Source organism: Pipistrellus hanaki, assembly GCF_964339955.1.
Source record: "Pipistrellus hanaki genome assembly, chromosome: 11".
Taxonomy (NCBI): domain Eukaryota; kingdom Metazoa; phylum Chordata; class Mammalia; order Chiroptera; family Vespertilionidae; genus Pipistrellus; species Pipistrellus hanaki.
The window spans coordinates 14,288,738-14,313,248 of NC_140513.1; the positions used below are offsets into that span (position 1 = coordinate 14,288,738).

The 24,511-nt window shown below is 55.6% G+C and overlaps 1 protein-coding gene across 2 annotated transcripts; it reads right to left on the reverse strand.

Annotated features, from left to right (window-relative positions):
• Positions 1 to 579: 579 nt before the first annotated feature.
• Positions 580 to 24,053, reverse strand: LHX6 (LIM homeobox 6). Of its 2 annotated transcripts, XM_084899242.1 has the most exons (10): positions 23,804 to 24,053; positions 22,604 to 22,675; positions 22,019 to 22,201; positions 21,562 to 21,683; positions 13,098 to 13,318; positions 10,398 to 10,498; positions 10,041 to 10,136; positions 9,675 to 9,849; positions 6,777 to 6,880; positions 580 to 2,775 (listed from the first exon to the last, which is right to left on the reverse strand). In XM_084899242.1, exons 1-10 carry the CDS (start codon positions 23,885 to 23,887, stop codon positions 2,755 to 2,757), a joined length of 1,179 nt encoding a protein of 392 aa, XP_084755368.1. In that variant the 5' UTR covers positions 23,888 to 24,053; the 3' UTR covers positions 580 to 2,754. The 2 variants fall into 2 exon arrangements, with proteins under 2 accessions (XP_084755368.1, XP_084755369.1); XM_084899243.1 differs by lacking the exon at positions 6,777 to 6,880.
• Between the last annotated feature and the right edge of the window lie 458 nt (positions 24,054 to 24,511).

Sequence of the window (24,511 nt, forward strand, 5' to 3'; positions counted from 1 at the left end):
GCAGAGCTTTGGCTTGAATAAACTGTTCTGATGATGATGATGATGATGATGATGATGATGATGGCGGCAGCCAGCAGAAAGGTACTCTCTCACTCCCCAGATTACATATTACGTGGTGGTTCTGGAACCCAGCGAGGCCAACATGAGACCCGGACTTGTGCCCAAGTCCAAGCCCTAGCTCCCTTCACATCAACATATCAAATTCTCCCCCATCTTCCAAACAGGCTCCTCTGTGCCACCCTCCCTAACCCTGCCCCCCACCCCCAACACCTCTTTTGCAGTTATTCTGTGAACTCCTCATCCAATTAGATCCCTTTGGCTCTCACACCACGTTGGTGGGATCTGTCTGTTCCCAGCATTTGCCAAATCAAGAGCTCCTCCAGGGCACAGTCGGCTCAGCTTGGCTCTTCTTAGGGTCCCACAGAGCGAGCCAGCCCAGGAGTGGGATAGAGGACAGCAGCCAGCTTTCCTACAAAGCTTACTTCGAGAAGAAGCACACGGTCACGCCTTTATGACAATCAGTTTACTAACTGGGGAAACAGCACCCATTTTCCAGGAAGGGGACTGCACTGGGGTCCAGGGGCCTGAGCCTTGAAGAGAGCAGGAAAGAAATGGAATCCCATCGCGTTCTGGATTTCAGTGCCAGCACTTCTACTTGCATTAACTTTATTTATTACACAAATAAGACATTTACAAAGCACAACATGAAAGGTATGTAACAAAACAAACATTGGTTTTACAAAAAAGTGCTTACAATATTTTTTCCATGTATGTGTGTGTATGTTTTCCCCCTTCTGTATTTAAATAAATAGTCTCGATGGCCTGTACATTCCCAGGCTGCTCTAAGAGGCTAGTGGAGACATGTCTGAACTGCAACATGCTACGACCACATGATCCACGCAAGGAACAGACCCCGGGGGAGCCCCAGGCGGAGTGGGAACTGGGTGACCCTGGGTCAGGTGCCACTGGCCATCAACCACATGGTTGCTTTTGAGGCCTCAGGAGCAAAAATCCAAGTTCCCGAAGACCAGGGATCAGGCCCACTCCGCTCCTGTTACCATCAGCCCCCAGGACAGGGCCAGTAGACGTTCACCGGATGAGTTCTGAGCTCAGCTGTGCTAACCGTGTTCCGAGTGGCGCCTTCTCTTTGCCCTGAGCCATCCGGAACGATCTTCAGAAGGGAAAGGAAGCAGGTCCCCTTCTCAGGCTGCACCCAGGCCTTGCCTTCCTCCAGATCTCAGAGAAAGGGTGACATATTGTGTAGGCATTCATGGTTAAGTGCCAACTTCAAACATCTGAATTCTGAAACCGTCTCCAGACTCAGTAACACAGGATACTGTAACTGACTAGCACAGTCTGCCCTGGGAAAGAGCAGGGACAGTCGATGCATAGGTGCCAGGGGCTTGATTTCCCCATCTTAGAGCCTCCTTCCAAAGGCAACATAGTACCAGGTTCACCAGGGCGGGAAGGAGGACTTGGACTAAGCCAGGCTTGCTGGCAGCCTCTAGTGGGAAACGCACCAGGACACCAAGTACTTGTAAAATCACAGGGTAAACTTGGGACAAATGGGTGTCCCTCCGAAAACATAAGTTATGGTCTTGTGTAGCCCAAGCCCTTTTGTTTGGGGTTGAAGAGTTGCAGCAGGACAGGGTGGGTAGGAGCACAGCTGTGTCTGGCCTCTGTTCTCGGCAGTGGGTGGGGAAGCCCAGAGGGCCAGCTGGAATCTCGGGCTTGGCACGCTCACCTAGGCATAGGGCACCCTCTCTCTATTCAGATATAGGTCCAGAGTTAACATTCTGACTGCCATTTCCCTGGACTCTGTTCCCCAGCCCTCCATGAGAGGTCCCCCCAAAAAAGACGTGACCCCAGCACCCCTACTAGGATTCCATGAGTGGCCAAAAAGGGCCCCCAATTCTAACCTGCCCAAACATTTGGAAATGTCATCACATAGTTCATACACCATCCCTGTGATGTCATCTGTATACATATGTACTGGATAACTAGGTAGGAAGAGGGTCTCCCACTTATACCCCGAGTTTTCTCTCTCCTCTCCCAGCCCCATGTGCCACATCCTTCTCCTCAAGCTCCAAACCAATGCGTGTCTTTGTGCCTCCCAGCCCCTGCCTGTCCCCACCCCCTGGTCTGGGCAGGCCTCCATGTCTGCCCTTCTGGGCCTCTCAGGGTTGGTCAGTGTTCTCTTTTCTCTCTTTAACTTGACATAACCAGACAGATGGAAATGATAAAACCAGAACGTAAGCTTTCCTTTGGGGACATCCCACAGACACTGTAGAGTTTTTCAGACAAAAGCAACAGAGTGGACGACACTGGGGGTTTTCGGCTTTCAGAATTCAGAGATGGTTCCAAGGAAGTAGTGAGTAAAGGCCAACATGGGAGGAGAGAAAACCTGTAAATTAGAAGGCTGTTGGCGTTGCACAACTCAATCCGGCCTTTTGCTATGGTAATCAGCTTCGTTGAAGATGAGTCCTGTCTACATGGGAAAACTGGGCTGTTGTTGTCACCCTGATTCCAAATTTCAGGGAGCTCTGCCTTCCAAGAGGAGGACTCCACGGTGCTCCGGGCGGGTTCTGGTTCTCAGCAGGAGAGGGGAGAACAGCCAGGCCCAGGGGCCCAGCTGGTGGCAGGCGGGGTGGCAGATGAGGGGTGGATGCAGAGGTGGGTGGATTCCTGGCAGCGCTCAGCGGCTGAGGGACAGCTGTGGGGTGCCCGTGGACAGATGCGCAAGTGCAGGGAGCGTCAGTACTGAAAAAGGATGACCTGCGGAAGGAGGGTGTGGGAGGTGGCTGAGCGGGGGGCCTGCCCCTCCAGTAGCTCCCCAGAGGTCCTTTGAAGGCATAGAGAATGCGGATGGCCCAGGGCCCAGATCTGGGTTCAAATCCTGGCTCTGGTACTTACCTGCTGTGGACCTTGGGCAACTCACTTCACCTCTCTGAGCCTGTTTCCTCCTCTGTAAAATGGGGATGACAAGACCTCTCTCTCTCTCTCTCTCAGGATGGGGAGGATTCGGTGAGAAACGAGAACAGCAGCAAAGGTCTGCTGGGTGCTGCATCCGGCACCCGGCACTGCGGAAAGCGCCTGACCTGCATTTGTGGAGCCTCATCACAACCCCTCGAAGGTGTCCCACCGGTATCTCCATTTTAGAGGGAGGGCACTGGTGCTCAGAGAGGTGAAAGTCAGTGAGCCGCGGATAGGTCCCACAGCTAGGAGGAGGAGGACCCAGCACTGTGGCCCAGGCCTGGCTCCAGAGTGGGCTCTCTCCATTGTGTCACACCGCCTCTACCTCTCCACCATCACCACAGAAGCTGTCATCATGCTTATAACACACCACACAACGGGCCAAGCACTACATGTGCACTTAGTCTTCACAAAGCCGAGAGGCAGGTGGCTGAGACAGGCCAGGTACCTGACACACGGCGAGTGATTGGCGAGTGATCAGGGACTGCCTGGCCCTGTCCCTCTCCTCTTCCACCCAAAGCACCTGGCGACTTCTCATGCTGCTGACACAGCCAGCTCCCTGAAGGTCAGGTTGAGGATTCCTGGCTGTCTGGTCAATGTGATATCTCCGTAAAGGGTCAGGTGGACCACAGTTAATTGTTCTTGGGACATCAAGTGAGTAGAGCCATATGGCTGTTCATTTTCTGATCAGGAAGGTTACTTGCCCGAATCGGTTACCGTGAGGAGGAGATGGAGGAAAGCATAGCAATAACCACCATCTACGGCTACTTTCTGTGTACCAGGCACTGTGTTAGGTTCTTTTTTTCCCCATTAAATATTTTTACTGATCTTTAGAGAGAGGAAGTTAGATGGATAGAGACTTAGAAACATTGATAAGAGAGAATATCATCTATCAGCTGCCACTGCACATCCCACAACTGAGGATCCAGCCCAAAACCTGGCCATGTGCCTTGACCGGGAATTGAACTGAAGACCTCTTGGTTCCTGGGTTGACGCTCAACCGCTGAGACACACTGGCTGGGCTGAGCTAGGTTATTTACATACATTACTGCATTTGCTTTCAGCAACAAGCTTGGCTGTGGGACCTGTTATTTTTCTCCATTCTGCGGCTACAGGAACTGAGGCTCAGAGAAGCCCAGGTCTCAGAGTGAGAGGTGGCAGAGCTGGGATTCTGAGTCTGCCTGGCTCAGCTCACACCCCATTGCCTCATCCACGCACCCGGCCTCAGGCAGTGCTCTCCTCTGGCTCCGGGACACCTGGCTCTGGGCTCTTATTAAAGGACAGTCTCCGGTAAGACCCCTCCCCTCTGTGGGCCTCAGCCTCTCCATCTTATCAGTGACAGCTCGGCCCTGATTTCTAAGCACCTTCTAAGTTCTGAAATTGTGGGACTGGGGGGCCATGATTTGGAAGAAATGTGGCTCTGGTTTTTGTGGCCAAATGAAGATGTGGTGGGGGGCAGAGGTGGCTACTCCTGAATGCTCAGGGACCGTTCTCCTGGCCAGGCCAGTGATGCTCTCCACGAGTGGGGTCAGGGGCCTGCCCCAGGGGGCACTAAGTCTCCTTACAGCTAGGCTGGCTCAGGCCTGGAATGACTTGGGAGAAAGCCCATACAGTTCTGCACCGACTGACCACCCACAGCCCACCAGCCCTCAGGAATTTGTCAAGATGTGGACAGGAAAGGCCCCCTGGAGCTGGCAGGAAGGCTTGACAGTGAGAGGGAGAAAGATCATGAAGGGGGGAGGGCATTTTTCTGCAGAGCTGCTGGATGTGAAGTTGGGGACGCATCCCAGCAAGAGAGCTCTGGCTCAGCAGCCAAACCCAGGGGCCAGAAACCTTCTACAGCCAAAGCTGCCAGAGCCCTGGCTGGCTCGCCTTCAGGCTGAACCAGACATAACCACAAGCTTAGCTGAGCAACCAGAAGGCCAGGGCTCCTCTCCAAGCTGAGCGCAGCCCTGAATACCCCCAAGGCTAACCCCCTCCAGACAACACCCGAGCCCCTCACCAACAGTCCAGCCCATCATTATGTGACCGCTGTGCCCCCCAACACACACACTTCCCTGGCCTCAGTCACACTAAGCACCCCTTAGTCCCTCAAGTCCAGACTCCCCCATGCATGCCTCTGTGACTAGCATGTTCTCTGCTCCCAATGTGGAATGCCCTTCTCCTCATCCCCTGCTTCTCCTCTAGAACTTTCACTCCCTCTTCTGGGTCCTTGAAGGCCATGTTCATCCCTCACCTCAAGTGCCCTGTCACCCTGGGTTGCAGCTACCCTCTGCTTGCCCTAAGCCACACATTCCCAGAGGACCGGGGCCGTGCCAGCTGGCCTCTGCAGGCCTGTACCAGGTCTGGTGAGGCGAATGCTCTCCTGCACGAGGGGCAGCTCTGAGGCAGGCAGTCCTAGGATGGATGCCAGCCCTTCCCACGCTCTCTGTGGCCCTGGGCCAGTACAGCTGTCTGAGCCCCAGTGTCAGCGGGTGTGAAACGGAGTCAATGTAACTATCCTCCCAGGGGCCACGGTCAGAGAGAGGGCTGTGTAAACTGTAAAGTGCTCCGTGAAAGGATGTGGTTACTGATCGAGATGGACTCCGGAGTCCGACAGACTGGTTACATCCCTGGCCAAGTCGTCGTCGCCTCTCTGGCCTCTGTTTTCTTATCTTTACCATGCGGATGCCGTCCTCAAACCCACAGAGGGGTTGGGAGGCATCAGACAATGTGTGTAAGTTTCTGCCGTGACCAGAGGAGCAGCTCCTATTGTGAGTATGGCAGTCCCACAGGGGAACTTCCTGGGACACGCTCACCCATCACCAAGTACTGTGGGATTTTGTCTTGAGCACTACCCGTTACTTATAAACCTATCTGTTCAACTAGGTTATCTGTACCTCCATACCATTTGCCTTCCCCCATGGTGCCCAGCAGCAAGCCCAGCACATAGTAGGTGCTCCCTTTGCTCCCCCCTCAGGGGCAGGGACCATGCTTTCCTCATCTCTGTGCTCTTGGCAACTGACGCAGGGCTCCTGGGCACAGTCAGCATACAGAAAATGTCAGGGGAATAAATGAACAAATGAATGAGTAACTGCACAGGTTTTCATTCAAGCTCTGTGACCTTGAGCTACCTGAGCCTTGATTTTCCCCTTTCAAAAATGGGGGTAGGTGTCTTAAAGCAGTGGCTTTCAGCCTCAGTGGGAGGTGTCTTAGAGCTTGGGGAGTGGGGAACTCCCTCTGCCGTTTCACCCAAAGCAGCTCCATTCACTTTCATCTCCATTATGGATTATGGAAAAGGTTTAACAAAGGTTTCCAGTGCTTACAAACAAAACTTTCAAGCCCCTGGGCGGTGCTGTCGAAGCACCCTTCTGCATATGTAGTCCTAAGGGTGGAGACAACCAGAAACCAGGAGACCACAAAGGAGACCTTGCCAGTTGACCAAGGTCCCTTGTTGCCTGCCATCCTGGGCTTCACAAGCTGGGGCTATTCCCAGCAGACAGGAATACAGAGGAGAAAGCAGGAGGTACCAAAGATGGTGGGAGGCAGGGTGGTGTGTCATATGAGCCCTCTCTGGAACCACAAAGTTTAGCAAAGTAACTAAATTCAGAAACCGGAAAAAGAGGCGGCCGGCTGACAGTGCAGACCTTCAAGGAGGGCTGTGCACATTGAACACACTGGCCCCTGCTGGAGTGACGGCCTGGGTGGCACAGAGCGTGCTGGGCAGAGAGGCCTGGTGCCTGCTCAATGATGAGGGATGCTGCCAGAAACCCATTCCCCGCAGGATGGCTCTGACCCACCAGACCCAACCTGGCTCCATTTACCTTCTCACCCCGGTTGGAGAGCGGCCCATCCATATCGGCTTTGAGGTGGACGGGGGGTGCGGTGTAAGGCAGCCGGCAGTGCACCTGCCCGCACTGTACCTGACCTGTGGATGAGAGGACGCCTTGGAGCCCATGCCCAGCCTCCATGCAGGATCCCACCTGGACCACCTTCACCTCTGCTACTTACCAGCTGATTGACCCTGGGGAAATTTTCAATACGGTTGATTGCAACGCTCTATGACATAGAGTCTATGTGAAAGGCTTTATAACCTATGAAGTTCTATGTAATTGTCCAGCTGACTGATAAACAAATGAATATATATTGAACATCTCCTACATGCAAGGCTGTACCCCATCTATTAGGATCCTCCCTTGGTGCCTTGTACCTTATCTCCCTCCCAGGTATCACCGAAGCTTTCCAAGCACACCTGAGAGGACTCTGCACTCATATGGCACCTTCTTCATGACGCTCTCCCTGGCCGCCCTGTTAATAATTGCAACCCAACCACCCCCACACTACCTATCTCTGCCAACTAGAAGGCGAGCTCTAGTGAGGACAGGAATTTCTGTCTGTTTCCTGTTTCTAGATTTTTGTGGATTTCCATTACCTAGAATGAGGCATGGCATCCAGCAGGTACTCTAAATATTTGTTGAGCAAGTCTCCATACCCTAGTCTATCCTCTAAAACTTGAGGGAAAGTCCGTCCTAATGTCTGACCCAAATTGCTCATGTTTCAGCCTCTTTACCACTGCAGTAGAGAAGTCCATGGCTTCCTCCTCCCCGCACTTCATCTACTTTGGTAACAACAACAATAAAAGAGCCCTGTCCAGAGACTTACAATTGGAATGTAACTTGGGACAAGTCACTGTGCCTTTCTTAGGCCAAGTTCCCTCGTCTGTTGAATCCGATTGGGAATTCTTAACCTGGGGTGTTCTAGGAGTCCATGAACAGCCTGTGATGACCTGGAAAACTGTGTGTGTGTGTGTGTGTGTGTGCGCGCGCGCACACGCGCGCGTTTTTCTGGGGTCCGATTCCAAAGATTTTTGTTGTTGTTTTTTTTAAATCAGATACTAAGCTCTAAGAGTCCAGGAAACTCGGGTCCTATGGATTTAGTTAACTGCAAAGCAAAGGGGGACCTTCAGTCACGCAGCAAGAGGCAGCAGGTCCAAATACCCTTGACAGCTCCTGCTCCAAGCTGGACATCAAAGGCAGATCTTTGGTCTACGGTGTGTGAGGGCAGAGTTCTGGCATGACTCTGGAGGCCATGGTCCCCTCTCAAGGGAATCCCTTAGATCCATTACGAACTCCACAGCAAATGCTAACTGGCAGGGCAAACTCCTGGCTCCTAGAGAGCCCTTGGTCCTGGGTGGCTTTCACAGAAGAACCAGATCTCCTACCGGCTCTGTGTAGCCTGAACATAAGGCATCGTGTAAAAGAGAAAGGGAGAAACCCATCTCTTCCTACTTGAGCAGATGGTTCAGAATTGGAACAGTACAAAGAGACAATTTTCGACTGGCAGCTGGTACAGCGGGCAGGACTCTGCACCCTCAGCTCTGCCAACCTGAACCACCGCCGCTATCACAGAGCAGCTAATACTTATCCAGCACTTACCAAAGGCTGAAGACTTAAGTCAATGATCTCACTGAATGCTCACAACACTGATTTGAGATAGGTATTCTTATTGTCTTCACTTTTACAGATGAGGAAACTGGTATTCAGGGAAGCTAAGAAGCCTGGCCAGTGTCACACAGCCAGGAAGTGGCAGGGGTGGGATCTTAAGCCTAATGTCAAAGCCCACACTCAATCATCAAAGAATACGGGTTCCCACCCTTGGTTCCCTCACCTGTATAATGGGACAGTGATCTCTAATGTTTAGAACCATAGTTAGCACCTGGCACCTGGCAGGGGCTCAGTAAACAGCAGCGTCTCTCTGACCTCTTCCTTTTACCAGAGCCACAGAAAAGAGGGTTTGAGTTTGTGAGTATATTGTAGCCACTTTTATTTTTCTGGCTGTGTGTCCCTCTGAAATGCACATCACCACACCCTCTCTCTTCCAGGTTCCTGCTCCAGGTTCTCTCCACATGACTGCCCTCCATCTGCCCACAGTGCTCAGTGCCCACTGCCATGCCTGCCCTCCCTCCCATATTAGTTTATTGTCTTTCCACCCGTGTCCCGCCCTGGAACATGAGCCACAGGCCTTGGTCTATTGTGTTCTATGGTATATCCTCGTGCTCAGGATACAAAAGGCACTCTAAAAATAACTACGGGATATGAGTGGATTTTCACAACGAGGTAGGCATTATTAATGTCCCAGTTTACAGATGGGGAAACTGAGGTTTAAGGTGGTTGGGTGATTTGCCCAGGGCCTCGCAGCCCTGAGTATTCCCTCCACACTGGCCTTCTGCAACCCCAGATGCACCCAATGCCACACGCTGCCTGTGTCAGGCTGCAGACCTGCCTACACCCAGTTCCTCTGACACCAGGCACTCCTATTTCCCACGCCTTGTGTCTCACTCATCCTCCCCACCATTCCTATAGGAATCTCCACACTCCCACCCAGCACCTTTCCTAGAGGAATCGCGGCCATGAACACACACGCTCATCTCTCTACCTGGTTACTCTTCCATGCAAGCTCCACCAGAACAAGGACTTGACCCATCTTGCTCTTTCCCTAAGTCCCCCCCGACCCCGGTACTGAACCAGCGCTTGGAAAGGACTTGTTGAATGGTTGAAGGTTTGCTTCTGAGGCAGGGCCAGGGAACAGCCCCTCTCCCCACCCCCGAGACACTGCGAAGCCCACAGCTTCACCCAATGGAGCTCCGTGGCCTCCCCCCGCCGCCGCCGCCCACGCGCGCTCCTCCCCCGCGGCCCCGGCGGCCGGGCGTCGCCGTCACTTACTCTCGATGTAGCCGTGCAGGGTGACCATGCGCGCCCGCTCGGGGCTGCTGAACGGGGAATAGTGGATGTCGTCGGCGAGGGCAGAGGGGAGGCGGGACGGCGGCGCCCCGGAGGGCGGCACGGGGTGCTGCGGCGTGTGTTTTTTATGGCGCGCCCGGCAGTTTTGAAACCACACCTGGAACGACAGCCTCAGCAGCCTCAGCCTCCCGGGCGAGCTCGGACGCGCCGCCGGGGGACCCAGACGGGACTGCCTCGGCGCTTCCAGAAGAAAGCGGCCTCGTGCGCGCCCCGGGGCCGCTGCCCTGCTGAGCCAGCGCTGCAGGGCCCACTCCCAGACCCCCAGGCCCCGCCCTCCCCCGGCCCCACCTGGATAACCCTCCGGCTGAGGCCGGTCAGGTCCGCCAGCTTCTGCAGCGTCTGTGCGTCGGGGTTGTTGTCCTGCGCGAACTGCGCCTGCATAACCTGCGCAGCGCGGGAAGGGGCGGGAAGGGGGGGGTGGGTTAGGCACCGGCACGCGGAGGTCTCCGGGGCCCTGGCCCAATCAGAGGCTCCGGCCTGGAGGCCACGCCCCAGACATCTACAGCCCCGCCCCTCCGCCCACCCGGGTTGGGGGTGGGGGTGGGGGCGGGGGTCCGGGAGAGGCGCCGCTGGGAGACCCTCAGCCCCGCCCACACCGGCTCCCCGCCCACACCCGGCCGGCCCCGCGCCCCGGGTACCGTGTACCTGCAGCTGCTCGGCGGTGAAGGACGTCCGCGCTCTCTTGGCCGGCTTGGGCTGGCTGTCCTGCTCCGAGGGCACTGCCCCCTCCAGCGTGAGGCCGTTCCCTGGGGGCGACAGAAGTGGCTGACCTCGCGTCCGCATCTCTTCTAACGGCAGCCTGAAAAGGACGGGGGTGGGGGGGAGCTGGTCCCAGGAAGGGGCAGGTAGCGGAGTTGGCTGGGGGCGGGGACCCCAGGATCCTAGTCGCTGAACTCAGTCCTTGGGCAAAGGGCTTTCAGTTCCGAGCGTCTGCTTAGTAGCAGAGGGCGTGCCATTTTCATCTCACAGCCCTGAGGTTGGATGACTGTTATCCTTGTTTTAAAGCGGAGGAAACCGAGGCTCAGAGAGAAGAAAGCCCCCCTGTTCCCACCTTACACTAGTATTCTGACAGCTGGCTGACTCCAGCGCCCCAAGCTAAACTAGAGAAATCAAAGGCTGGTGAAAATATAGTAAGCAAGCAGGCTACAAACTGTGGCCCCAATTTTGTAAAACTTTATAAAAGCAAAAAGGTTTGGGATGACATAAATTTTTTAAATGTATGGAAGCAAAAAAGTTTAGAAGGTGTTGAGTGGTTCCTCCCAGGAGTGCAATTATGGAGATTTTACTTTCAATATTTCTATAACTGGAGGTTTTTACAATCATATGTCACCTTATTTCTCTGAGGTTTAATTTTGTTGACTATATGTAGCTATTCTCTTTCCACTTATATTACTTTTACAATCTCACTAAATATACTCCTTTTTTTTAATATCTCATTTTTCTTAATACAAAGTAATGCCTGCTCCTTATCAAAAACTCAGAAAATTAAAAAAAAAAAAACTCAGAAATTTCAGTCAAGCACAAAAAAGAAAATTAACATCACTAGCAGTTCCACTACTGTTCATAATGTATTGTATTTTTAAATTAGAAAAAAACAAAACACCCCGTTGAGGAACAACAAAATAAAATTTCCAAGATACAGTCATAGAAAAAAAATCTGGAAAGATATATAGTTAAACATAAGGGGTGGTGGCATCTGGAGTGATTTTCTTTTCTTTTTGCTTGACCATCTTTTCTAAATTTTCTATGAGTGTGTGTGTGTGTGTGTGTGTGTGTGTGTTTAAAAAGTAAAACAGTAGCCAAAACTGCAGGCTAGTCAGTAAAGAAGATCCAAGGTCCCAAGCTTTCAAGCGCCTCTGCCTGGTAGGCGTCTAAAGTGGTGCCTGCCTGGGAGAGCAGGAATTTAACGGGCAAGGCTGACTAGGGATGGTCCTACTTGGTCCAAGTGTGGAAGGAGCCTGGGGTCCCTGATGGGCCATGGTATGGGAAGACCTGTGACTCCTGGGGTTCTAGCCTAGCTTCACTGCAGGTGGACATAGCACCCCAGATTCACTTAGTCTGAATCCTGGCAGGACTCAGTGATGGTCTTGGTGTGGCCCTGGCCAGGAATACTCTGGGGATCCCTAGCTAGTCCCCAGGATGGAAATTGAGGCAGGGTAACCCACACACCTCCCCAGAGACACTGTGGATGGGACAGACATTTTGTGGTATTTATACATCTCCTAGGAGAGCAAGCAGGACAACAATTAGTGTGCCTGTTGTTTCCATGGAAAAAATTAAACTCACAGAGGGAACCACATCCCAACAATCTCCCTTGCTTGGAGAAGTCTGGTTAAGGGGCCTCGGAGCTTGGGAATGGGGTGGTACGGTATGGTATGGTATGGTATGGTATGGTGGTTAAGAACTTGGGCTTGGAGTCAGGCAGACATGCTAGTCTATAACCTTTGGCCAGTCACATACTGCAGATAACCTCTGCCTGTTTCCTCACCTGTAAAATGGGGATACACCAGCTATTTCCTAGGGGTGCAAGGACAACAGAATAATCCACATCACAGAGAAGTGAGCAGCTCTCACAAATCCAGATAAGGGAATTATGGAAAGGGTTCCCCCACACACACCCCCAGCCCAGCCTTTGCTCCCTCTTTTCACCCCCAACCTACCTGTAATTCAGCCACCACAAATCTCTGAAAGACCTGGACCCTGTCCCTGCACCAATGTGTCTTGGGGAATCATAATATCAGAACCAGAGAGATTTAGGGATATCTTTCTAGTCCACCCTCTGTCTTGCATAGATGGGGAGACTGAAGCCCAAAGAGGAAAGGAAACTTCACAAGTCAGAATAGCATGCCAGAGGCAAACCTGGAGCTCCCCTCCCCTGACTCTTCACCATCCAGCATGAAACCCGCACCTCCAAACTCTGGCTTGGAGCTGATGGCTTGGGAGTTGGAAGAATAGGGTCGGGTCATTTCCCCAGGACAGCTGGAGGGGACGAGCCCTCAGGCCAACCAACGCTGTCCAAAAGTGGAGTAGGCTGTCCCATTTTGAGAATCATCTCTAGAGTTCATTGACTGCCTCCTGGCTGTGCCCTCAGCTCACCTCTCTTTAGAAGGTCCTATCATAAGCCCCATTTTACAGATGAGAAAACACAGTTGCAGGGACAGGCAGTGAGTGACCCGGGACTCTCAAACCAGTGGTGGAGCCAGAAGTCTGGGCTCCCGGCACCGCCCCCAGTGATAAGGGGAGGAGCACCTGTCCCTAGAGGCCTGTGGGCAGTACCCGGGGCGCTGGGGGGCGGGGTAGGGCTGAGGCAGAGGTGTGGCCAGGTGCTCGGGGTGGGTTGGGTACCGTTCTCTGCGGCCCTCTTGAGATTCTCGATCATGGTGTCGTAGTGGATCCGGCACAGCACCTTCTCCTCAACCAGACCAAACTCCTCGCCCGTGGACAGCTGGCGCTTGCACGAGAAGCAGGCGAAGCAGGCCAGATGGTAGGCGTTGCCGCGGGCCCGCCGCACCCAGTCGCTGGCGTAGATCTGCCGGCCACAGCGTGCGCACTTGGTCCCAAATCGGCTGTGGGACACCGGGGCAGGGAAGGGGATGGCGAGGCTCAGAATGGCCACCCTTCCTCCCTCCAAACCCAGTAGCCAGCCTGTACCCAGGCTTCTGGCCTCGGAGCTGTCACTCGCTAACAAATATCCCTACGCCTGGATCCACCACTCTCTCTTCCCGCCTCCTGCAGACAAGATCTGCCTAAGAAAGTAAGCTGGTGGGTATTTTTATTTCCTTCTTGGTGTTTTCCTGAATTTTCCAAATTTTCTACAATGAACACTTACATTTGCATATAACACCAATCTACTCAATAAAAATATGTCATGTGTTAGGGAAAACATAATAGTAATAACGAAGAGGCAAACCTTTGAGCACTTACCACGTGCCCAGCGAGAACCTGTGTTTTATATTGAGTATCCCAGTTCATCTTCATTTTTCAGGTGAGGAAAATGGGGAGCGGGGAGTTAAGTCACTTGTACAGTCACACAGCTAGCAAGGTAGGAGCCTGAGATGAATAAACTGTGCCCCAGTAGGGAAGCTCCGAGTTTCTCAGCAGCATAGACAGATGTGTATGACTGGCTTGATGACTCTAAGAGACTTGTTTAACCCCTCAGACTCCTCATTTCCCTTGCCTTGAGCTGAACTAGATGACAGCAGCAATGCCCACTACTATTTGCTAAGCGCGAGGCAGTCTATTAAGTAACCAGCTAGTCACAGACTCTGGAGCCCCATCCATTCTAACAATAAGTGCTTAAAAACAAACACAGAAAGCCAAGATCAAATGCCTTCTTCCGGCCCTAAGGCTTTTTTGATTCTCTCTTTCCTTTCTCCCTCCCCCTTTAGCGTGCATTTTGGGTATAGCTGCCTCCACCCCAAACTGGGAGCCCTCAGGAAGCAGCAGAGACTGTTCCAGAAGTCACCCCAAGGCCTGATCCCTGAGAACCAGGGAATGCTTGCTCCCTAAGTGGGCGGGAGCCTTCTGAACTTCCCGGCCTCGGTTTTCTCTTTCAGGGGCTGGTGCCACCACTCATTCAGCCTCTCAGGCTTAGTAACCTAACTAAGTAACCACACACTCCACCCTCTCCTCAACCCCACATCCAACCAACTATGAGACACCGTTGGTTCCTTTCCTAAGTATCTCCGGGACCCATCTCCTCCTCTCCATTGTCACTGCGGCCTCCTAAGTCAGGCTACCACCACGCACCCCTCTCTGCCAGTCTTAGCTCTCATGTCCCTTTTCCCAGGCCCACTCCTGCCAATCCATCCTCCACCGGGTGGCCAGCGGGAAGTTCCCAGCATGCATACCGAATCCTGGCCTGCCCTGCCTAAAATCTTTTGGTGGCTCCAATCTACCCTTGGGATCTGGTCCAAGACCCTTGGCGTTTACAAAGCCCAACAAACCACATCCTGTCAGGCTCATCTCCTCCTCCCTAACCTTCCTCAAGATCTCCCACCCCAAACCCAAGTATGAGCCGCAGCCACAATGGAAGGTCATTCCCAGGTCTTCGTGGCCCCCTCTGAAGTATTTTCCCACCCCCGGCCTTTGCACGGGCGATCCCTTTTCCCACACTCCCTCACCCTCCAGGAAAAGTGCCACAGCTCCCCCAGCACCACCCTCTCCGCATTGGTCACACCGGTTTGTACACGTCTGGTTCCTTGGATCTCCCACCCCAGGCCTTCCTGGGAGAGGACAGGGAAGATGTGCCTCTGTGTCCCCAGGGCCAGCACACTTCCATCCCGAGGAGCATTCAGAAACACTGTGAGCACATGAGAGAACCAGCCCAGCAAATGGGCTCTGGTTAAACACCCCGCCCCAAGCAGCCCAATCCTACTGTTTCTCAGACCAGAAACCAGAAAGGGTTAGCTCAGACCCCACTGCAGGACTTTGCCTGGTCAAATGCGCACACCCCCCCCCCCCCAAAAAAAAAAGAGGCGATTCCCTGCCTGGGAAATTCGGCTTCCCCAGGGGAAAGCCCAGCACATCCTGCAGTCAGTGGAGGGGAGAAGGATCTGCTTTGCCCACCCCAGTCTATTCCTGGCGCAGGCCACCCCTGGTTCAGCTGGCAGTGGGGTAGAGGGCTTGCTGCAGTCCCGGGTCCTGGGGTGCAAAGTCTTCAATGCACACCTCGTGAGGTAGGAGCTCTGGCACCCACTTTGCACTGGTGACTCCGTAGCTCAAGACCACAGAGTAGGGCCCTGGTTGAGGTCCTCTTCAAGGTGCAAACAATACCTGGCACCCGAGGGAAAAGCCAGACTGGAGATGAGAAGATCTGGATCCTGAGTGATGAAGAGCCAAGGGGCTTGGTCTGACCTGGATCCTGGAAACTCTGGCATGCAGGGCTTGGGGCGCAGAGGGTTCGGGAAGGCAGGGAGTGCATCCCCAGAGAACCAGAGAACGGGAAGAGCCAGGTGACTTTGCCTCCCCTCTGTCGTCTGGGTGCACCGCAGGCAGCCGGTACACCATGCCAGTGTAGCATCCCGGGTCCTCGCGCTTGGCTGTGCGAGATTTCTTGTCCTCTGCCAGGGGCGCGTCAGAGACACTCCGCACACGCCTGATCCTCCCATTCCAGGAAGCCCAAATGCGCGCGGTCCTGCGCCTACAGTGCTGCTCACAGCATCCCATCCCCTCGATTCCAGGTGGGTGCAGCGGGTGAGCCCTTAGTAATTTTCTCATCTCCCCACACAAGTCACCCCGAATGCCAGCTGTCCCAGCCCTGGGATCTCCCCGCGCTCTCTGTGGCTAAACCCAGTCAACGAAATCTTTCATCGAGTTGGATCCTTGGATGGAGGTAAGGATGGGATCATCACGCAGTTTTGGGTGCGTTGCAGGCCGTTTTGAAGCGCATCCTCCATGGAGGGCAGGGATCCGCGGCACAAAGAAGGGGAGCGAGTTGGCCTCTGGGTGGAGGCTCTGCCGAATTGACAGACTCCTTCCCAGGCGGGCTGTGAGGCCTGAGCCACCGGATTCCGGAAGCAGCGAAATGGGCGGCGGAGAAAACGAAACTTTAAGAAAAGGATGTTGGGGCGCTGTGCTCGGAGCGCCAACTGGGATTAGGGGGCGCGGCTACCGCCCCCCACCCCTCCGCCCCAGCCTCCGGCGCACCCCTCTCTGGGTTCCGTCGCGCGCCTCCTGGCAAAGGCGCAAAGGACCGAGGCGCTCTGGGGATGGAGAGATGCAGGAAAGATGCTGCATGTCTTCACTGCTGAAAGGAGTGAGAGTGGGCGCCGCGCACCGCCTGGCCCTCTCTCCTCCCGAAGCCTGTAGCCGCGCTGTGCGGAGGACGGTGTGCCCCTTGACCAAGTGAAGCGCATTTTCCCGGCCCACGTCCCCTGGATGCGCAGCAGGCGCTCAGAAATCATTCGTTGGTTGAAGGAGCCTCAACGAAAGAGCCCGCGGGAGCTTCACTAGGACGCGGTACCCATCACATCACGAAGCCGGCGCTCAGAGCGGGAAGGCCAATGCTAACTCCGAAGCCAGTGAGCCAGGGTGCCAACATGCAAACCAGAGTTCACTTATTTTAAGTGAAAGATGCTCCCCTGATGGCCTTAGATTCTATAAGGCAAACAAGGGAGGTTGTCGGGGGAGCCCTGCCTATCCCCTCCGTTCCCTTTCTTCTAGGCAAACTCGTAGAAGCCAGAGAGAAAAAAACGGAACCAGCAATTAAGAGGTTAAACACTCCGCACCCGGAGGTCCCCGGCCTGAGGCACCTCCCCCACCTAACTTTTTTCTCTGCTCCCTCAACATCTGTCCCCCAACAGCTGGGTTGCACTCTGCGCTGGTCAGGGTCGCTTCCCAGCTCGGAGCCTCCCCGGGACCCTCACCCTGAAAGAGGGGGTAAGGTTCTCCAGTGGGAGGTTGGGTTCTATCTAGGCAGAAGGCAGGCGAAGCCTGGGGTCTTGCCCTAAGTCAACTGGGCCAGGGGGCAGGAAGTTCAGGGGGAGCCTCAGTGGCTCAGCCCAGGGCACTCTCTGAAGTTGGCCCACAAACTCCAGGAGCACACTTAAGCCTTTACTCCCCGCTCCCACGGTCAGGAGGGCCAGGGACCATGGGGGCCTGATCCTGGCGAAGTTGATCCATCCTTCAGAGGCCACTCCAGCCCCAGTGCTCCCAGAGCCCAGCTCCCAGGGAGTCTCTCACATCACAGCACCCAGCAGGTGCTCCCTGTGTGAAGGCAAATGAACAGGACAAGGAATCTTAGGGGCGGCAGAGAAGAGACTTTACCATTCCACAGGCCCCACCTCCTCGGAGAGAGGGGCTGCTGACATAGCTAACCAATAGAAAGAGCTTGGAGTGGATTGAATATTCAGACACAGGGATGGTGGAGTTAAGCAACCTTGGGTCTTATCAAAGGTCTGCCACTTACTAACTGCGACGTCACCTTGAAGGGCCTCAGTTTCCCCTCCTATGATGTGAGGAATATGAGAGTATCATAATCACAGGGTGGACCTGAGGATCCAATGGGATAAGGCATATAAAGAGTTAGCACAGTTCCTGGCTACAAGATGAGCTCCTGGCTTCTGATGGCCAGTGTCCTTCCCCATCCCCAATCCTTTTCCACTCTCTGTCTCACTGTGTGACCCTGGATTCTTCACCTGCCACTCTCTCAGGATATCTGTCTCTCCAACTGTACAATGGGCAGTTGTACAAGGAGGCTGAGGGAGCCAGGAGAGCACTGTAGATCAGCCCATGACCCAAGGGGAGCGGCAGGGGCAGCAGCTACAGGGAGGAAGCTGCCTGAGCTTGTGGTTAATACGAATGCCCCAGAGAGGAACACCGTTTCTTCCTTTACTTCTTCAAAGAAAATGGAAGGGGAAAATGGCCTTAACAACAACAAAAATTTGAAGAAATTAAAAGCAATATCATATTTCCCCGGTGGTAACTATTTTCTGCTAGGACTCAGGGAGGTGGGGAGCTGGAAATCTGCTAGAACCCACAAGGAGGTCCCCGTTAAAGAGGGAGTTGGAGAAACTGGGACAGAGGGTCCAGCAACCTGTTATCAAGGCAAACAGCCAGTGGAAAGCCAATCCCTTCAAAAATGCAAATGAGTCAGGGACAGCACTAGACCTTCAACCTCCCTCTCCACCCCCTCTCCCACCCCTCCTCACAGCTTCTCTTGGTGACTTTGGAGTGCCTTTCTAACTTCTAACTTCCGGTTCTGCTTAAGGAGACTGTCCATAAGGAGGGGTGAAATGGGGGATAGAGCCTAGAAGACCCTTCAGTGGGGGATAAGACCCCAGAGCCCCCCCCCCATTCTGATGCAGATATTGACCTATCTTGGGCAGAGTGCTCCAGTGACCTTGGGCTGCAGGAAACAGAGGGCTAGAGAATCTCAGAGCGTGGTGTCTTCCTGAGCCGCAGCTCTTGAGAGGAGCACTCTGCCTCCCGCGCCATCACTCATGCTCTCTCCAGAAAGACCTCCCTTACACAGCCACCCAGCGCCTGGGCTGCTGCTCAGAGCAGACAATAGTCCCTGCCTGGCACTCTGCCGGCTCTTCCTTTCCCTTTTTGTGGGTTTCATTATTTTTCTTACAGGTGGGGCTGCCAGGGAAGGGTTATGCCTGCGGGGAGACCTGGCTGGGGGAGAAATGATCAGAAGAGCCACAAAATTCTTCCCTCCTCTCAGAGACTATGAGCTTTTATTCACTCCACTTTCTTAACCAAAATCTGTTTTAGTTTTGCTTTGGGGACTCTTGTCACTGGAAAAGGATTGTGGCTCAGAACCTACAGCCCAGAAATGGCCCAGCCCCATCCCTCCAGGCAGAGCTGCCCAGCATCCACCCAGCCAGCCAGGGTGACAATGGTAATAATCAAGAAACCTATATCACTTGCCATTTAAGGAGCCTCTACTGAGCCTTCCTCCTTTCACTCCCTCTTTGGCAGCTCCCTGAGGCAACCCTGGAAGTAGGACACTGAGGGTAGAGAGATGCAGTGATTTGTCCAAGGTCACACAGCGATTCAATGCTGTCCTGATGGGATTCAGCTTCTGCCTCTCCCCAAAATAGCCGCACATTCCATACTCCACCTCACCGAAGTGGGAAGGGGGATTCCAGAGCCAGTGGAGGTTCTGAAACATGGGGTCAGGATCTGGGTTTTGACCAGCCCTAGAATGTCTAGTAAGCATAGCATTTGAGGAGGTTGGTCCAGCCTGGGCATGAGATGGGGCTGGAGAAGCAGCAAGGAAATGTGGGCAGGTGGCTCATAGGGCTGCCAGGTGGGTTATCACCAGGAGAGCCAGGGTTAGGGTGCAGTCCTGCCTTGCTCTACAGAAGAAGGCTGAGATATCATCCTGTTGGATTTCCCAAGCAGGAGCTCTGTCCCCAAGGAGCCCCCCAAATGGAAGCTGGACTGGGGTCAGGCCTAGAACAAGGAGGTAGCTAGACAGGGACTCCTGCTTTGGCCAGCCTATAGCATGTGGGATAGTGCAGGGAGACATCACCCTCTGGTTGTATACCACACAATAACCCTGCTCTGCCCCCCCACACACACCCACACACACACACGCATCCACAGTCACATTCCTTGTGTCCTCAGTGCCTGGGCTAAGGCCTTAAGTAGAAATGCCCCCGCAAAGGAGGAGGGGGTAGGGTGAGGAATCACAGGCTTTCTGAAGCCTCACCCTCTCACCTCCAGCTCCCTGTCCGTATGTAACCTTGTCCTGACCTTCTTGTGCACTGGCATTTACACACAGACACACACGCTTACATGTGAACCAGAAGACAAACGCATGTCATAAAGGAACACAGATGCTGTCCACACATCCCTGACCTTGCTTAATGACACATTCCCTCAGTGTCATGACACAGATCCAAACAAGACACACACACACACACACACACACACACACACACATATACAGTTTTGAGTCCTAGGCCACCTTGTAGAGACCCCACACATATGCACACCCGTCTGTACATCCTTTCATACCCATAATAATAATAAAAAAAAGAGAGTCCAGTTCTTGGACCATGCTTCCTATGATTTCCCCAGAGTATCCCAGTCCAAAATGCTGCCAACTTCCCCCTACATTCCAGGAAGGTCCTCTCTTTCCAAGACCCAGAAGACTCAAAGGGAAGGGGGTGGGGGTTTGCATTGACTTCCACCACATTCCCTGACTCCCAAGAAGACTGAAACCATGGCCTTTCCCGAGGAGAGGACGGAAGGGAGGCCGCTGGAGGTGGTGGTGGGGTTTATAGGAGGGTAGTTTTCTCCATTTCCTGAGAAAGCCCCTGAGACCAGACATCCCCTCCCGGGAACTAATCACACTGGACCCTCTTAGGACTCAGGTCTGGTTCAGCTTCCCGGTAGAGATCCTGCGGGTGGCTGGTGCGCCCTGACCTCGCAGTGAACTTGACCCCCTGGCCGGGTCAGCGGGACCTTCTAGGTCTGGAGCGAGGCGCGCCAGCAACCAGGACTCAGGGGCGTGACAGAAGGACGAGCTCTGCTGGAGGGGGGAGCCGGCAGGACTGAGCACTGCCTCCAGGAGAGTGCACCCCGGGTAATGCTACTCGGCGCTGGGCTGCGCGCCCTACACCCCCCTATCCTGTCCTGGCAACCCAAAGTCAGCCTAGTCCCAGGACAGGCTGAAACGATAAGGAAGCTGGGACTGGAATAGACACCTGGGACCCACTCAGGACCCCAGACATTCGAGCGACGCTAGGGTCTAAATTAAGGCGGAACTGGAGACCGAGGTTGGTCTTAGGAAGAGGTGCTTGAATATGGGTTAGATCTGAGACCCATACTAAACTAGTGCTTGGGGCCGGAGCAGCCCCGAACCCAGAGCCGAGCCGGGGTCAGAAAGGGGCTCTCTGGAGCCCAGCTCAGGGTCCGGGGGCGCTGGGAGCGACGCGGCGGGTCTGGAGTCGGAGGAGGGCTGGAACCCGGGCTGGAGCGCATTGGAGAGGCAGCCAGACCAAGGCCAGGATCCGAGCGGGTGGGGGCCAGAGCCGGGACATCAGAACTCAACCGAGGCGGCGCTGGAGATGGGAACTGGAGCCTGAGGTTCAGGCAGGACCGGAGACAGAGCCGGACACGCGACGGAAACCGAGCGGGCCGCAGGGACAGGAGGCGGATCTCAGGCCAGACCGGTGCTGGCACAGGCGCGAAGCCTGGAGCACCCAATTCGTGGCGCTGAGAGCCAGCGTGGTGTGCACTCGGGGCTCGGGGGCTCCGGAGCCAGCCACCGCGAGGGAGCGGCAAAGAAGGCTTCGGTGTGCGCGGGGCCTGCCCGCGGCGGAGGCATTGCTGGCCCGGCGGCCCGGCCTACCTGAAGTAGTCCATCTTGCAGAAGATCTCCTTGTTCTTGATGTAGCAGCTGTTCTGCTGTCTCAGCGACGTGCGGCACACGGAGCACTCGAGGCACCGCACGTGCCAGATGAGGTTGTTGACCTGGGGAGGGGGCAGATTGGGGGCGCTCAGTGCAGACCTCTATGCGCCCAGACCCCAGCTACCCTGCAGGCGGAGATGCCACCGGAGCTCTGACTTGCCCGTAACCTCCCCCACTTTCCTTCTGCAAGGAAAGGCTCCGGAGGTAGAAACAAACTCTTCCCGTTTTTTGTTTTTTTGTTTCAGATGGGGACCCCGGGGACACAGAGAGACACTGAGACAGGCTCACAGCCCCAAGGTCCCGCAGCAGCTGGGCCTGTATTCCTCATACAGTGCAGCCTTGTGGCTGCACCCCACGCCCCAGCAGCCCACCCGCAAACAGGCCGCCCTGGTCTCACCTTGAGCAGATACCGGTCCAGGATCTCCAGGCCGCAGCTGGAGCAGATGTTCTTGCCGGCGGACGGCACGGAGGAGGCGGCGGAGGGCGGCGAGCAGACGGACGGCGTGCTGGGTGTGCAGGGGGAGGCCCGGCCCTCGTCCTTGTCCAGGGCGCCTGCCAGGGTGTCCGCATCCGACTGAGCCTGCGGAGAGGGGGGTGAGGGGGAGAGAGGAAGAGCCGATCGCTGAGCCCAGGGCCCAGCGCCGCAGCAGTTGCTTCCAAGACACATCGGGGGCCCCAGGGCACCCATGGACAGCAACGAAATCCCCCTCGAGATGCCGCTGGGCCACGGGCTAGAGAACCGGGATGGAAGCGCCTATTGGAGAGGACGGGATGGGCTCCGCTAGGAACGCGCGTGTCCTGGGGGTCGGGAGCGGCCGAAGCCCACATTCTCGGTGGGGAAACTGAGGCTCCGAGAGGGGCGGCGCCCTCAGGGGTCCCTCCCCTCCTCCCCAGCGCCAGAGCAGCGCGGTTTGGGGCCGGAAAGCCGGGCCAGGTCCCTAAGACGGGACCGCGGCCCGAAGACAGGGCCGCCCTCACTCACCATGGCGGGCGGCGCGGTCCCTTCCAGGCCGCGGGCGGTCGCTTTGCAGCCGGAGCCGGGCTGGGCCGTCACCTGGGGGAGGGGAGAGGGGGCGCCAGCGGCGGCGGCTGCAGAGCTGGCTCCGCTCCGCCCGGACCCAGCGCCTCCCCGCGCCCGTTATATAAACCGGCGCGGAACAATGCGTCCTAACTTTGTAGTGGGCATTTAAAGCCCTTCCCCACAAAAGCGGTGTCTCTCTAATGAAGCAATTTGAATTTGGATTGGATTTTTTTCTCCCCTCTCTCTCCCCCTCTCCCTGCACTTAACCCGTGGCTCTTGAAGTAATCGCTTCGTTCCCTTGCAATCCAAGCCTCCGAGGGGGGAAAGGAAAAAAAAAAAAAACCCACGCGCACATACACAAACTACCTGCAATTAGAAATTGTCGTGAATGCCCGAGATAAGAGGTAGCCAGAGTGTCAATTCCAGCTGTCAATCAGGGAGATCCATCAGGCCGCCCAAAGAATTGCAAATTTGATTTTTTAATGGTAGTAATTAAAAAATCGAATTTTTTCTCCCTCTACCTCCCCCTACCCTCCTTCCTTGCTCCCTTCTCCTTCCTCTCGACACCAAATGCAAAAAGGAGAAAAGAGAGAAAGAAAATAAAAAAGGAGATTGGAGGGGGAGTGTTTGAGGGAAATAAAAAGCGGGAGCGTCAGCCCACCCGCCCCGCGCGCGCGGCCAAACCGACAGGGCGACATGGACGCGGATTCAGGTGCCTTTCGAGGGCCCCTCGGAAGGAAACCCGGAGCAAAATGGGGGCGAGATCGGGGGCGAAACGGACCCAAAAGGAGGGCGCAGAGGCGTCTGAGAGGAGGAGAAGACTCCCTCCAGCCGCGCTACGCGCCCGGGACGGCCCGGCGGCGGGATCCGCGGCGTCACCCGCACCAGCCCCGGCGCCCATCCAGAGGGACAATGCCCTCCTCGCCTCCTCTGATTCTCCCGTGTCTTTGCTAAATCGCTTTTTGAGAAATTCCTCCAACATTTGAAGAACGTGTTCCCGCTTTCCGCGACACCCACCCACCACCCCGCGCTCGCGTGCGCTCCCGCACTCACGGACACACACTCCCCGCGCCCCTCCGCGCCGGCCGCCCGCCGCGGCGCCCCCCTGGGCCCGGCCCCCGCCCGCCCCGGCCCGCGCTCAGCCCCCGCCGGCGGGCTCACCTGGTCGGCGGCCGGGCCGCCCTCGGCCGGCAGCCGGCAGCCCTCGGGCAGCGCCGGGGCGGCGCTCTCATGCTTCCAGTACATGGGCCGGGCAGCCGCGCCGAGAGGGGCCACGGCCACGGCCACGGCCGCGGCGGGAGCAGCGGCTGCGGCAGCAGCAGGAGGAGAGCGGAGGCGCCCGCTCCGCCGCGCCCGGCCCAGCCCCGGCCCCCGCCCCGGCCCGCGCGCAGCCCCGGCCTCCTCGGCTGCCGCCGCTGCCTCGGAAGAAGGTCCCGACAAACTTAGAGAGGCCCCCGCCCCCTCCTCCTCCTCCTCCTCCTCCTCCTCCTCCTCCTCCTCCTCCTCCTCCTCCTCCTCCTCCTCCTCCTCCTTTTCTTTCTCCCCCTCCCGGTAGTCCTCCTCCTCCTCCTCCTCCTCCTCCTCCTCCTCCTCCTCCTCCACTCCCTCCTCCACCCCCTCCAGCTGTGGCGTCGGCCGCCCTGCCGCTGGAGCCCCGCTCGGTTCAAGATGAGTCATGCGTGACCAATCCCCTCCCCGCCAAGGGAGAGCGAGACACACACAGCGAGGCAGCGACCCAGAGACACACACATACAGTCATATAGACACACAGAGTCTGAAACATGCGGACATACAAAGGTACTGGCAGGCCCACAGCCACCCAGCTCCCACACGTCCCCTTCCTCCCGGGGCACCCCAGCCCTAGGCACA

Bases quoted from the DNA above. Each gene is read 5' to 3' on its own strand.
- LHX6 (XM_084899242.1), bottom strand. From the start codon at position 23,887: ATGTACTGGAAGCATGAGAGCGCCGCCCCGGCGCTGCCCGAGGGCTGC. The intron at 13,319-21,561 runs GTAGGCCGGGCC...GGTGTCCCACAG, and splicing joins TGCAAGATGGACTACTTCAG to CCGATTTGGGACCAAGTGCG. The intron at 2,776-6,776 runs GTAAATGGAGCC...CTCCTTCCGCAG, and splicing joins TCTCCAACCGGGGTGAGAAG to GTCATCCTTTTTCAGTACTG.